The sequence below is a fragment of the Lissotriton helveticus genome, chromosome 2_1 (assembly GCF_964261635.1).
Source record: "Lissotriton helveticus chromosome 2_1, aLisHel1.1, whole genome shotgun sequence".
Classification (NCBI taxonomy): domain Eukaryota; kingdom Metazoa; phylum Chordata; class Amphibia; order Caudata; family Salamandridae; genus Lissotriton; species Lissotriton helveticus.
This window is the reverse complement of record NC_136059.1, coordinates 381,888,138-381,903,263: the sequence shown is the minus strand read 5'-3', so window position 1 is coordinate 381,903,263 and position 15,126 is coordinate 381,888,138. Positions and strand designations below refer to the sequence as shown.

The 15,126-nt window shown below is 43.1% G+C and overlaps 1 protein-coding gene across 2 annotated transcripts in view; it reads left to right on the top strand.

The window, feature by feature from the left end:
- TTC33 (tetratricopeptide repeat domain 33) overlaps nucleotides 1-12,500 on the top strand; it is a 730,113-nt gene extending 717,613 nt beyond the window's left edge. For both annotated transcript variants that reach the window (XM_078675002.1, XM_078675000.1), the window contains exon 5: nucleotides 11,190-12,500. In XM_078675002.1, the coding sequence (XP_078531128.1) occupies nucleotides 11,190-11,543 (354 nt within the window). In that variant the 3' untranslated portion in view covers nucleotides 11,544-12,500. The remainder of the gene's footprint in view (nucleotides 1-11,189) is intronic.
- Nucleotides 12,501-15,126: the final 2,626 nt, after the last annotated feature.

Here is a 15,126-nt window from a genome sequence, read left to right as displayed (position 1 = left end):
ATCGGGTGATCGAGGAATTGAGAGGGAGGAGGATTGTGGCCCCTTTGTAAGAGGTGGTTATCTTCAATGAGTGGGATGGTGTGAACATAACAACCCCATCCTGGTAGAATTCCATTGGCTCACCTTGTCGGCCGACACCTTCAAAACCAGATGCCTCATTTACTAAGCTATCATGCCCAACACATCCACTTATCTTGTAGACACCTCAGTATCTCTGGTGGTTGTCGGCACACCTCCAGCCAGGACTTTATTGCAGACTGAGAAGCGTAAAACAGTCAAAACCATTCAGCAGGCCTTTTCCTTCTACGCATCCTGGATCTGGAACAACATCCCCATGTCCATCAGGACCGCCCCAGCACTGCTTCAATATAGGAAAGAGTTCAAGATGCACCTCTTTAAAAATCAAATCACAGTGCATTAACCATCCACAACCCAGCTACCTCTCCTATCATGTGTTAACTTCATGCTAGTCTTTCACCAATATATAGTGCTCGGCTGCCTGTGCGCTGTAGAAATCCAGCTATATATAACATCTGCCCCATAGGTTCGAATCTAACTTTTCTGTGCTTGATTCTGACTGATTAATTTGTTGAAAATACTGGTAGAGACTACTTTCTACGTGAAAAAGAAATTGGAAAAATTTACCCATATACCCTGTTTTAACAGGGTATATGAAGCAACAAATAATATTGGCATACAGGTAGTTTTCTCCTAGCCAGACCATCGCAAGCATGCAAGCAAGAATGCATTCGAATGAATGAATGAATGAAGGATTCTTCTATAGCGCACAGCTACTTAGAAAGAGTGTCCAGGCACTTCGAAAACAGGAATGTACTTAAACCAATTAGCAATTAGTAGTAGCACTAAAAACTAGACACTCTACCGACCGCACACTTTCATTAAAGTATCTCACAAAGTCAATAAAGTAACATAATAGAGCTTCTGAGCACACGAACAGCAACGGGTGGCCTGCAGTGCAGACAGCTGTAAATCACTGGAACATGGCAGTTTTATTTTGTTGGCAGGAAAGAGAAGTCTTTAGCAAGTCCACATTTTTTAGAGCCCGTAAATCCTAGTTTAACGTGCCGTGGGAAACCCGAGCTCTGTGCGTGTCTGTTGCCGCTTTTCTCAGTGCTGTCACTGTTAGACGTCACTCGAGTTTAAATGTAGCCTGACTTTTCAAAGTGAACAGGTGATTTCCTACTAGAAGCGGGGATTTCTTCGGAGGGAATGACGTCAGCCCTTGGGGCCTCGGGACCCTGCCTTCTTTCTGCATTAGCTTTGTCTGGGCCCCGAATGTGGTGCCACATCCTGACAAAGGCATCAAGGAATGTCCTATTACTTACGGTAATCTTCATTACTCCGGGTCCCGTAGTCCTCGACACCTTCCTGGCTTCCCTCCCTCCCGCCCTGTTTGCCGGCCTTCATCCTTTGGCTTGGTATTTCAGGGGGAATGCTGGGACATGTACCCTTATGTACTCCCGGCGGGAGGGGGAGGGTAGGTCCAGCATTCCTTCCTTTTCTTTTTTCTGACAGAGATAGTATCATCTCATTAGTTAGGAAGGTGTCGAGGACTACGGGACCCGGAGTAATGAAGATTACCGTAAGTAATAGGACATTTATAATACGAGCTAGCAGCACGTGCTACATCGTAATACACACCACAGTCAAAACATTTGTAGAAAGTGCTTGTCTACTTAGGAAAGGTGATCATAGGTTACTCATGCACCAGCCAAATAGAAAAGGAAAACTTCGGATTGGCTGGGTAAAATTGTTGCTATGCAGAATAATCTTTGGCAAATCCAAAAGGTCTCACCTTTCCAATCGTGTTTACAACCGCCTGGCTTTGCTGATGTTGTTGCACATTGGCAAACAAAAAAATGCCTTTTTGCCAATACGGGAGAGCATAGGGGAACAAAAAAAACCGCCACACTTTGGTGCTGTATACATGCACAGTTCTCCGCACACAGGCATGTATTTGTCATGACAAGTGGTGCTTTATTGTTTTTACTTACTGTTCCAAGTTGGTTAGCGTAATCTAAGGGTGATACATTTTTTGGGGAAAAAATGATGAACACTCATCAGAGCCAAAGAAGTAGCTCGGCAGCAAGACCCTTCAGAATTAAACTCTTTTAAAAAAAATTGTTTTAAGAATGCAACAGAAGGGGTAGGGGAGCAACAGAGGAGTGGGTGCTGGGATAAGTTATTGCTAGGAGGGTAGGACATCTACAGGAAGCTGGTGGATCAATGGAGAAGCTTGGCAGGGAGAAGGAGAATAAAAAAATATAAGCAAACCAATCCAGGGAGGGGTGGGGGGAAGAACACATAATCGGAGGTGGGCTATTAAAGCACTAGACGAGGAAGAGCACAACCAAAAACATATAGTCTCATGTAGTGGTGAAAGAAAAAGAAAAAAGGTGTTCCTTGTATGTGAACAGTGGAAGAATACAAGTCATCCAATCAAAAGAATGGCGAAGCAGCTATGCTCTGGGGGTAAGGCAAACAAAAGTAGAGAAAGAAAACCATCAAATAAGAAGCAAGCAAATGAGATTGACTACAAAGTCAGCCAATAGTAAGCAAGTCCTCTGTAAGTTAAGTTACCGTCCACCAGTGCTTAATTTGAGCTGGTGTTTTCTGGTGATCAGACTGGCACTTAAACGTCAACACCAGCCCTTATAACAGCCTGCCACATGGCAGCGTTGTTTGAGTAATTTGGAGCTGAGCACAGCAACAGTTGTTTAATATCTCAATATACATTAAAAACAACTAATCCATCTGCCAAAGCCATTCCTATAGCCTTGGGGCTTGGAATAGTTTGAATTGTCACACTTGTAGGAGCATGATAGTTAATAGTTGTGTTTGTGCTAGCATTGACTGCACTGGCATTAACAGTGGGTGGTGCAGGCAGCAGTGGCCACCTGATGAGGTCCCTGGCACTTATTTGTTTTACAAATTAACCACTGCCGTCCACCATTGGTCTTTAGGTCTTTGACAACAGGCAATGTTGTTTGTGGGCGACTCTTAAAAATTACCTCTCCAAAGGATTAGATAATATGCACAGAATAGAAAATTACCTCTCTGCTAAGTGGAGTGTTTAAAAACTATACCTAGTGGAGGATGGTCTAATAAGATAATATAGTTGTTATTGAAATTATTAGTAGTAGAAGCAATAGCTGTAGTAGTAGTAAATATGTTTTTAGATTACTAGAGCCTGCAGCATTGTAAGTTTTAAGTACTAATGTCATTACAAATGTTTTTTAATGATTGATTTTACCCATCTGAACTTTTTTGTAGACTATTTCAACAATACCCAGGTTCCCAGGGACACAGGGTTACCCCTTTGACTTTAATTGGATGTCATTACAAAAGCAAAAATGTTCACTAGGGTTACCCTGGTAACTACTAGGCGCGCAACACCCATTGGACTCAAAGGGCTTCAGCCCCCCCTACCCCACCCATCGTGTGTGGCAGCCCGGGATGAGACAGCTTCCCGGGCACACACACAGCCGCACCCGAGCACTTCACAGGTCTTTAAAAGACCATTTGCATGTTCATGAAGCTTTGCTGTTGTTTCACCCCTTCTAAGAGCTCCTGCAGCTCTACTCTGCATGTTGCTTAAAGATTCAGTCCCCCAACATTTTTTCTTAGCCCCCCCTCCCCAATATTTGGCTCTAGTTGTGCCTCTGGTAACTTCTAGTAAATAAATAAATGTTGTGGGCATTTATTTAGCATATGTCATAGCAGTGCAATGGGTGTGAACGCCCTTCAGTAACTCAATTATGTATACACTGGACTGCGGGAATATTCTTTCACACTCAGGCCCAGTACTTCATATTTCTGAATGCTGAGAACTACTTCCGCTTTGAAGGGAGGTTAGAACTTTTTCTTTGTAGCTGCTCAAAAAGTGCTCAGCAGGTATCTAATTGAAAAGCCCTCCACGTGGCTATTATGTGACATGTTGACTGGGTTTGTTGACCCTGCATGCTATTGCCTCAGCCTCTCCTAGGCAATGTTGATGTTGTTTCATGTTTGCTTATAGTCAAGAACTGTCAACGTTTTGCAAATTGAGAGCTTAGAATAGTATACAGCAGATGCATGTGTGTGGAACTTCCTCAAATACAATCTGTGTCAGTGTTGGACCTGACATAATTGGCGTGGTTTTCCCCCAACTTCTAGCCTACCATTCTCCTGTTTTTTGTTGTCTGTGTTTTTTCTGGCCTAGGACTCTGCACACTTTATAACTGACAAACCAGTGTTGACATGCTTTTGCTCTACCCTTTAAACAATGTAATATTGGCTTACACCCTATTGGCAAAATTAATTTACTTGTAAGTTCCTAGTAAAGAGACACTATAGGTACATATGGCCTGTAAATTAAACACTACTAGTGGCCTGCAGCACTGTTTGTGCTGCCCACTTAAGTAGCCTTTTAAACAGGCATGTCATGGCAGCCTATGTGTGCAGTTTAAACTGCCATATCGCCGTGGAAAAACAAACCTTTTGCCAGAGTAAACCTTACTCATTAATACACATAAATCACCCCTAGGGTTGGCCCTGACCAGCTCAGGGGGCAAAGTGCAGTGTATTTAAAAAGCTGGATATGTACTTTTGACTTTTACATGTCCTGGTAGTGAAAAAAAAAAATTCTCACTACTGTAAGGCCTACCTCTTCCATGGGATAACATTGGATTACCTTATTACATTTAATTGCTAACTTTCAATTGGGAGAAAATATGAATATCGAGTTTGGTGTCTGAAGAATTGTAATTGAAATTCCTCTTCAATGGTAAAGTCGGATTTTAAGTCACAATTCTGAAAATTCCACTTTTAGAAAATTGGCTTTTTCTTGTCCGAAAATAAAACATACAAGAAACAAATGTGTCCCTTCAATAGTTTCTCATATGTGAGAGCCCCACACCCTAATTTGAGGGTAATTGCCAAGTCCAGGATGATTTCAAATGTCCAATTCCTGTGAACAGGACCTAGAGGGTATATTATAAAAATACAAGAAATGGCCTCACACACTCCCCAGGTGTCAGGCTTCATCATCGGCTATCCCGTGCTTGCCAGAGAATCCTCTAGTGGCTTGCGGGCCCTTGTGAAACACTGAGGAATAGTGCAGGAATCATCCAAAAAGAAGGTGAAAAGGATCTAGATATAGTGTAAAAATCCCAGTCATCTACCACGGGTCGTTTTACACTTTTTATTTAAGGGGCAATCTGGGTTAAATCCATCAGACTGTTTCCATGAGGAGCAGGGTCAAGACTGATTTACATATGGCTGGGTCCAAACTGGGGTGGCTTGGTGAGCAAAAAAACGATGGATTAAACTAAACTTTGTGACGGGGTGAATGTTTCCATTGTTCAGCATTCCGTCCTTCATCTGTTCTTGTATCGCCCTAAGTGGGAAGAGTATGCCCAGATGTGGGTACCATGCTCACTGTGCCACTGGATTCAAGATAACCTGGTTGATGAAGGGTGATACCGCAAACTGGTCCCAGGATGCTTGTTTCCAATTCCAGGGAGGACCTGGCCAGGCAGTTTGGGCTGTACTGTTCCCATGAGGAGCAGGGTCAAGACTGATTTGCAAATGGCTGGGGGGGCTTGGTGAGCAACAAAACATTGGATTAAACCCAGATCTGTGAATGGGAGTGAATGATTGCATTGTTCAGCATTCCGTCCATCATCTGTTCTTTTTACAGAAAATGCTCCAACCATCTTGAACCCAGCACTGGACCAACTGTGAGTCTTACCCCCAAAGGGTGCCATCCCAGTCCTCAACCCTTTGAAGTGTGCCTGAAGGTGCTGTGCCAGCCCAACTGTGGTCCTGTAAGCAGAGTCAACATAGCATGACACCCCTCCTCGCTGCTGTATCGGAACTGCCGCTGCGTGATGCATCTACAAAGCAGGACCTCGCATCGCAGCCTACAGCTCTTGGAACCGCTGATGCATCACGCAGCCGTTCAACACAGGTCTTTGCAGCGCAAGGCCCTCGTTGACGGCATCCTTGATGATGATGCAGGACTTCGCATCGCAGGCCAGCAGCTTTCTCGGAATTGCCACTGCATGATGCAGGACTTTGCATCGCAAGTCCCTTGTTGACGGTATCCACCACGATGACGCAGTACTCCGCATCTTAGCACTGCAGCTTCCACAGAACTGCTGCTCCATGGCGCATTTCACAACACGGGATGACACAATGCTCTGCAACCGGGATTTAAGTGTGCCTAACTTGGTCCTTGTGTCAGGCCTGCGCTTCATTGTTCTCAATCTTAACTTGTGACTTTGTCCCAGGCCGGCACAACCAGATAACCAAAGATGGCGATTTATGTTTCTAGGCACTATTTTTACTTCAAAATCAAAAATTGCATATGTCTGGTTCTACTGATTGGATTTTTGTTGTTCTGGTCTCAAACAATTTATTACATTTGACTCTATGGACTCCTTACTTGGTGTGAGATTCTTCTTGTTTTGTATTTTCACTTTATTACTCTTTGAAAAACTGCCTAAATAATGCATGCGTTGCCTCCAAGTTAAGCCTGATTGCTTTTGTGCCAAGCCCAGAGGGTTACGCACAGGTTAATTTGCGCTTGCTTGTGTTTCACCCTGGTCAGTCATGAACAATTCAAACTTTAATTGGGATTTCATATATCAACTATATATAGCAATTGTAACACCTGTTTTAATACATAATAAGTAAACTGGTGCACTTTTTGAAAGCATAGTAATGTATCTATTTTTTAACAAGGGGCATTCTCTAACACTGATATAGAAAAACATTTTTTGCAGAGCCTAAAAACTTAAAACACTCACGACAAAATATACTTTTCATCGAACATTAAGATGGGGGTGATAATTGAAACAACAAGGTTCTTAAGCAAAATAAATGTGTTTTTATGAGGATGTTTTATAACAGACTAAGGAACACCACAGTCACATAGTTGACCACAAATAATCACCATTCAGTTACGAACAAGTGACCCAGAATTTTGGGTTCACATAGCATGAATTTCAATACTTAACCCAACACTGAATTCAATCATAATGCCTGTTCTAGCTTGAAGAAACGGTATGATACTCAGAATATGCAGCTTGGCGAAGCTGGTCTTCACATACAATTGACCTGAAGCATGGCTTGACCCACTAGTATTTAAACCTCACAAAACATCACCTACTGGGTCATTTCCACCCACATATTAAATATATTAAATATAGAAGAGAGTTGGATGAGAGTAGGGCATCTCCTTCAACCTACGCCTTCCTTTATATTATAGCTTTATTTTAGCAGCTGCTGTTTTGTCAGGCTTTTGTTGAAGTCAGTTAACCGTGGTGGGTTTATAGACTCACAGGAGCAGGTTTGCCGGACCATGGTGAATAGCATGCCTGCACGGCCGACGTGTGGTATCAACATGATGCTGTTTCTCAGTTTTCCAGGGGCAAAGGATTATCCTATTTGCCACAATTCGGGAATAGGCTGTGACCAAAACGCAGCAAACTTGGTACAGACAAGGATTCATTACAATTCCCAGGACATCTGCATATGAGCTGTCATTGGTATATCTTCTAATTCTCAATACTGATATTCTATGAGACCTTGGGATGTTTGTCCTGAATGCATAGACAGACTGAAGCTCTATAATTCTGGATCAAGAGTATTGAAAGTAATTAGCTGCGGATTCTTGCCTTCTGCAACGTTTATGGAGAGGATTCTCTTGTTTGCAGCAGCACTGGGCACAAGGACTCTCTGCCTTTGTCCATCACCATATGTATGTGAACTTCCTTCTTGTTTATGCCGGTTTGCCTGGCTCTGTGTACAGTCCTAACCATCAGTCGCGGGGCCAGTTGGGGCGAGAAATTCTTTATTTGTGCTCTATGAGGTGGACAGTGTGTTGGCCTGCAAGCACTTCTCTAACAGTTGTGTGGACCTCTGGTGGTGCTGCTGCCATCTGAGAGAGCAGACGCTGCAACAGGCTCCACGTCATATCAGTTCTATTTGCCGAGTTTGCATCTTGTTAATATCCGTGTGGTGATGGGAACCGATGTGCACTTGTTGGACAGTGGTTTACATAATGTAGTTGTTATGCAAATATGGATTGTCACAGTGAACTACAGGCTGCAGATCTGCTGCATATTAAGTGACCTTAACTGTTACATTCTGAGGTCTCTCTCATAACGAAAAGTTATGTTTTGAGAACGTGTATACAAATTCAGTATAATTCTTGTTGTATGTTTATGTTTTGTAGACATGTTTTTGATGTCTTTGTGTCTTGCTAGGATTATCGGGATTTCTCTGTTGTCTAGTTATTCTTTACTGTTGTTTGTTCCTGTATTTTGTCTCCATTGCTTTTCTAAATGTACCATGGTACAGTGGTTTGATTAATACTCATACAAAATTCCTTAAAAATAAATGATAAGCAAGCTTGTCTTATTAATTGGGGTTAAATGTGGATAGTCAACCTCTCTGCAAGTCTTACACAGTTTTAACAGGACTAGCCCTTGGCTTCCCACAATGGATGACCTTTTCAATTTAACCAAATGACCCTATGAATTGACCAACTGACCTTAAGTTTAAGAGTGCTGTAAAGTTCTGCCCGAAGCCCTTCCCAGAAACCCACGACCGGCACTATTATATATCAGCGTACCGAATGCCAAAACTGTGTACTCTGGAAACCACGTCATGCCACTTTATTTGGCTACCAGACACCTTTACCTGTTTATCTTGTTCCTGCAGGTTCCTACTCACTCCCTTTGTGACTGTTTTCCTGTGTTTCTCCTTTACTCCCGTGTGTTTTCCCTGTCTTGTTCACGGAAAATGTCCTTTGAGGCAAAATAAATGCCATACACCAAAAATGAGTGCCGTGAACCTCACAGGCTCAAATTAAGCGCTGATCATATCACCAATTTCTTGCCCAATTTCAGACCTGGATTCAGAATTATTTATGCCCTAGGCTCAAGTCAATTCAGTGTTGGAAGTTATTTGCACAGGTTCCATGCCCTACTCATTTCTGTGTACTAAATCTCATTTAGGAGTGCACATTTTCACCAATCGTGATTTTGTGACTCAGGAATAGGAGCTTGCTCTCATAGATGAAGGTTTCTGTGCTACTAAATAAAGCCATGGGGCACAAATATGTGTGTGTGCTATGTTTCTATGTCTGTAACTAAAGGCTGGCATGTTTATAAAATAATTGATTTAAGACCACAGTGGGAATGCAAAGCCTTAAAGAAACGGTATACATGATGCGTAATTTAATTTTAAAACTTAATTATAAACCCCACTGTCTCCCCATCCTGCACGCCTTTGAACGGGCTTCTGGCCTTTGGTTAAACCCCAATAAATCGGTCCTAGTTCCCCTCTATCTGTCCTGTAAATGTTTCGACCGGCAGTCCACTATAGCGCTCCACTGTCAATCATTCAAATACCTGGGGATATGGATAACTTTGCTCCCCGAGCTTAGCTGGGCCCTCGACGCCGCTACCCTGTAGAGACGGGCCAAAGCGGACCTCCAGAAGTGGCAAACACTGCCCCTGAACCCCATGGGGTGGGTCGCCCTCTTTAAAATGATGGTACTTCCCCGGTTCCTTTATGTTCTTCAAAATACCCCCTGTGCTGCCCTAGGACCTGGTTCCGCGAATTAGTTAGCATATTAGGTTCCTTTGGGGGAAAGGTAGGGCCCCTCTGGCGCTGAACGTCTTTAGGATCCCATCGTTCGATGGGGGTCTGGGGATGACCCACTTATATCTGTACTACCTCGCCACGCGCCTACTCTCTATACACAACTGGTTCAATTGGGGATGGTCCGATCTGGCCTACAGCCTCCAACTGGGAGTACTGGCCCTAACTAAGGTTCAATCCATGTTTTATGGGGCTCCTATCCCTTCCCACTTACCAGAGGTCACGCACTCCGCGTTATTGGCCTGGCGGGCCGCTTTGCGACACACCAAGTGGACACACACACTGACTCAATATACACACTTGTGGCAGGGGACCTGGATCAAAGAGATTAATGGGTTGCGGGGCTTCCGGGCATGGAACCTCATAGGTATCTCACAGCTAGGTTTTGTCTGGGTGGAGGACCACATGCGGTCCTTCGAAGACCTTCAAAATAGATACTCCCTGCACCAATCACAGTTTTATAAGTACCTGCAATTGCGGCATGCTCTCCATACACACCTCACAACCGGTTCACGACTTCCTGACCATAGCCCGCCTGAGGCACATATCATGTTTGGGGACCTGGGGAAGGGTGGCATTTCCGGAATCTACCGCACACTGATCAATAATACCCCTACTTCCCTGGACCGACTGTTGAACCCAATGGGAGGAGTGGGTGGGCACCCTGGAGGAAGAGGACTGGCACAATGCCCTTAGGCTCCCAGGACGGTCACCACCTCCGCCAGGCTACGTTTGGTACAGCTTTATTATTTACATGCAGCCTACCTTACTCTGACACGCCTCCACCGAGCGTGGTTTCACCCAACCTCAGGCTGTACTAGGTGCGGGCATGACCCAGCTGACTTTCTCCACATGGTGTGGGCATGCATCCGCCTGTCGCGGTACCGGGGGGATATCGAGGAAGAACTTACCCAGGTCCGGGGTTGGGAGGTTCCTCACGACCCAAAACACATGCTCCTGGGTATTACTGATGTGTTGGATGGATCTCGGAATGAGAAGTTGTTCTTCACTACGGCAATGGTGGTAGCCAAAAGGGACATAGCGGCCTCCTGGAAATTGCCCAGAGCCCCCGATTGTTGGGCGCTGGCGGACGGTGGTGGATTGGTGTGCCACACAAGAAAAAACTATGTACGAGGCACGCGGGCGGACCAAGAAATATCGTAGGGTCTGGGGGAAATGGCTGGGGGGCATGGTTTAGTCCCAAAGGGAATGTCCTAATCCATGTTGTTTCAGATTTATTAATGACTGTACACTCTGATGCACAAAACTTCGTCTGTACTCCTGGACTTTCTTGGTGTTGTGATGATTGGCTGGTGTCCTTTGTCAAACCATTAAAATCAATTAAAAGTTGTTTATCAAAAAAACTTAATTATAAAAAGGTAAATGTTTCACACAGGATTTGCACATACAGTAGAGTGAGCTTCTTCTAATACACGATTTAAATAATGCATTTGTGAATTATCCTAAGAGTGCAATCTTGCCAGATCGTCGACACGTGTCCTTCTCTCTTGTAGGCCATTCGAAGCTTCCAAGTGGCGCTGCACATCTTTCCAGACAGCCGAGAGCTGTGGGAGGAGGACCTGTCATGGGCACGGCAACTTTTGGAGAAGAAAATTGGAGCAGAGAAGGCAGAGCTGCCAGGGGCAGAGGACAAAGCTGCTTCCGCCCGAGAACTGATTCCAGACTATGACTTTGAAAGTGATGAGATAGTGGCCGTCTGTGCGGCCATTGCACAGCAGCAGAAGGCGGCACACACAGATGACAAGACAGTGCTCATTATGTCTGCGTCGGGCACTGTGGAGACCAGGACTGAGAGGTTTGAGAATGCCACCACTCCTGACAAGGAGATGTTCATCAAAGCCAAATAAGGCTCTCAAAATGGTTCCCTGGAGGCGGCGGAGGAAATCTGAATTGTTTGCCTCAGAAGTCGTGTTGCGGAATATTGTAGAAAATACATGTTTTATAATTAGTGATACATATTAATGCTCTCTCTGTTAATTTTACATAGATGTTATGTAATAAATACAATATACAAAGAAAAAAATCACATTATACTACACAGTGCTCTGGAAGGGCTATTGCTTCATAGTAGCCTCATCAGAGTAACCGAGTATTGTTACTACTGTTCTTTCCAGCAACCATTGGTATGGAAAATCCTCACTGAAGAGGTCTTGCGACGGTTTGTGCAGAGTGTACTGATAGTTCTTACTGTAAGATCTGGTCTCTAAAAATGTAGTATACCCTTTAGAGAATCTTATAATGAGTGAATAAAACACCATCTCTGCTTTCAAAATGTTTGAAAGGAGATTCCTGTTGCTCTGGGCTGACAACAAGCTTTAGATAACCAATGTATTATCGTACACATCTGCAAAGTAATGTGTTCATCAAGAGTAAAGCAAGCATTGTCTCAAACTGGTCACGGTTTAGCAGGCTAATGGAAATATTTTTGTATATATTATGATATATTTCTATATAACACGTGGTCAAAGGGTCACGGTAACAACAAAAACAGTATATTGTAATTGTTGCTTAAATAGTATCTCTCTTAAATGTGTTCCATATAAAGTTAAAGACAAAATACCTAGAGTCCTATCTGAGTAGACAGTCAGCCTACAGAGTACAACTGAGTTGTTTCTGAAATGGTGGTGCTGTTGATGAGGATAAGGCGTACAGCTGTCCTATTTCCCAAATGGTGGTGCTGTTGATGAGGACATTTTTCTTGAAAGTTGAAGCCTGGAGGAGATACGCCATAGAGCGCGTCAAGGTTAGAATATGTGAAACATTTTGAATAAGAATAAAATAAAAAAACAATGTTGAATTAGGTACCTAGATTTGTGTGCTCCTTTGTTGTTGAGAGGAAGATTCTGAACTTGCTTTATTGAGGCTTTGAGAGAGTGATGGATCATGCCGGAAAGAGTGAACATAATTAGAATAAAAATGAAGTGAAATATACTGGATCTGATAGATATACATAGATATATAAAGGTGTTCAATATCAATGGAGACTAAAGTTCAGAGTCTAGGAAGCCATTGCATTACGCCCATTGTGCCAACATATTCAACCAGCCCATACAGATGTACTTTAAAGCAGAATGAGTGGTACCAGCATTGAGCCATTCAGACCAAGCTACATACAATGAAAATACAGTGGTTTGAAATAAGAGGAACCTAAAGAGTATTCAACAGGCAGTAAAGAAGGAATGGGTGTCCACAGCCGAAAGATTATGCAACCAAAAGAAGCTTGAACTGTGGTCATCGTGGCTGACATACAATATTCAAATGAAAATTGCTGTTGTGTCACTGCACAAACTAGGGTGACAAAGATAGAGTGATATAGAACTTGCACTCTTCCAAGAAGTGCTATTGAGTGATTCTGATTCCCGCACATAGAGTGCTTTAATGTGATATTAATTATTTTCCAATGCCAAAACAAGTGATGCAGAATGTAATGAATTATGCAATGGGGTAAAGTATCTATGAAGTGTTGAAACTAGGTTGGTAAATCCTGCCAGGTGCCTAGCTGCAAACGTACTTCAGGTTGCTCCTCCCACACCTCTGGATCTTGATGGTCATCTCTTGAAGTGAAGGAAAAGCACCAACCAGTGGCCGGTTGTTGTTTTTGAGAACAAGCTGGCAAGTGAGAATTGTACAGCATGTCTTTATTGACTGATCCTGGTCAGCGCAGTGAGCCCCATATTCAAGTGAACTGTCCAATTCATATATTCGGACCAGTTTTCAAGGGTAATTTATCAATTCATTAGCCTCATACATCGATGGTGATATAAAACTCTATATACAGCGGACTTTCCATGCTTTGAATTATAGACCGACATTTCAAACCATACAGGCAAACCTGTAGATCTGTGTTACGTTTCTTAAGAAAAGTTGTCCAAGGATTATGTACATATCCCGAAACCTATGCTCCCATTGCTTCATTCTTAGAATCCTCTGAGCCATTCTGCTATATTCGTGGCACCTTCAGGACCTGAATAAGAAACACATTTTGTATTCTATGTTCAAGTACCATCAGCAGTGTGTGACTCTGTGGAGCTTCATCAACTAACCAGTCACCTAATCTTCAAAAGTTTAACACACTAGCTGCTCAAGATCTCGGGTGCCTTACATGGAACATGTGCATACGCTAAGAGGTGTGGCTTTGGATGTGTCTTCAGCCTATGATTCACAACTAGATACATGTATTTTCTCATGGCCTAGGACTAGGCCCCTTCCTGTCAGTTTCCAGAGGTAGAATTACCTTATCCCTTCCAAGAGACATAGTTTGTCTTAGTCAATGACACTCTGGTCATGTTATGCAGCACATTTGTGTAACAACCCTCATAATGTACATATAGTACTGTGGTTTATTGCAATCTATCATATTATGAGCAATTCATTAAATGGTCTTTTTGTGTCCTCAGATTGTGTATTAATTGAAGGGGTAGCTTTACATACATTGGGTGTACAAGGTACAGCAAACCTTTATCTCAATCCTTGATTTTTTCATTTAGAAAAACTATCTAGTTTATCAAGCCCTATAATGTGCTGCCGCTATTTGATCAGCGTGAAATGATTTATTTGTATCTCACCCGATCGGTGTCCTTCCCTAAGGTCTTGCAAAAGTGGCAGTGCAGACTAGACATTAACGAAGACATTTCTGGCTCGTGTCCTTTGGGCTCAGCATTTCAATACACTAGTTGCCTGATTGTTTCTAATCGTTGTGACATAAAAGACAGCACTGATCACCAGACTGTGGTGAATGTTGGAGAGGTCTTCCACCTTTAGAAGCTGTTTGTTGTAGTGTAAGGGTCAACTCCAATCTAATCTTAAATCAAAAACAAGTATTCTCCAAGCGGGTGCCACCTGCGACACAGCTGTTTAGTTCGGAGGACTTTGAGCTTATTACCTTTGTAAATCAATAAACTGAGTTCAGGACTGTTATTGAGTGTTAAAGGTAAACATGGAAACAGGCTCAGAAGTGAAGGAGTTAGTCCTGAGGTCACGCCCCTTCACTTTGCATCAAGAGTAGATGTGTTTTTACTCTCTTGACCCTCAAAAAATGTAACTCGTAATCTTAAGCCCTGTTTCTTTTTTGTTTCAGACTTGGCGCCTGCCTTTTGTATTTTTTGCAGTTTCGCTCAGTAGGCATTGAAATGCTGTACATGAGCACCAGTTATATTACACAGGGACAAATCCTATTTTGTGGCACAGGTACATTAAGTGATTTGCCCAGAATCGTATGAGGTTGAGCGAACGCCGAGACTCGAGCCTGGCTCCCTAATTTTCCCCTGTTCCAGATTTGGCAGCTCTAGCCTTTAGCCACTCACCTGACTGAATTGTAGAGAGAAGGCCTTCAACTTTGTTTATTGCACATAATTGTTGCCTTGTTCTCTGCCATTATTTAAGTCTTGGGTTTGTTCTTTCACTTACAACCCTTACTTCCCCTCATTCTTC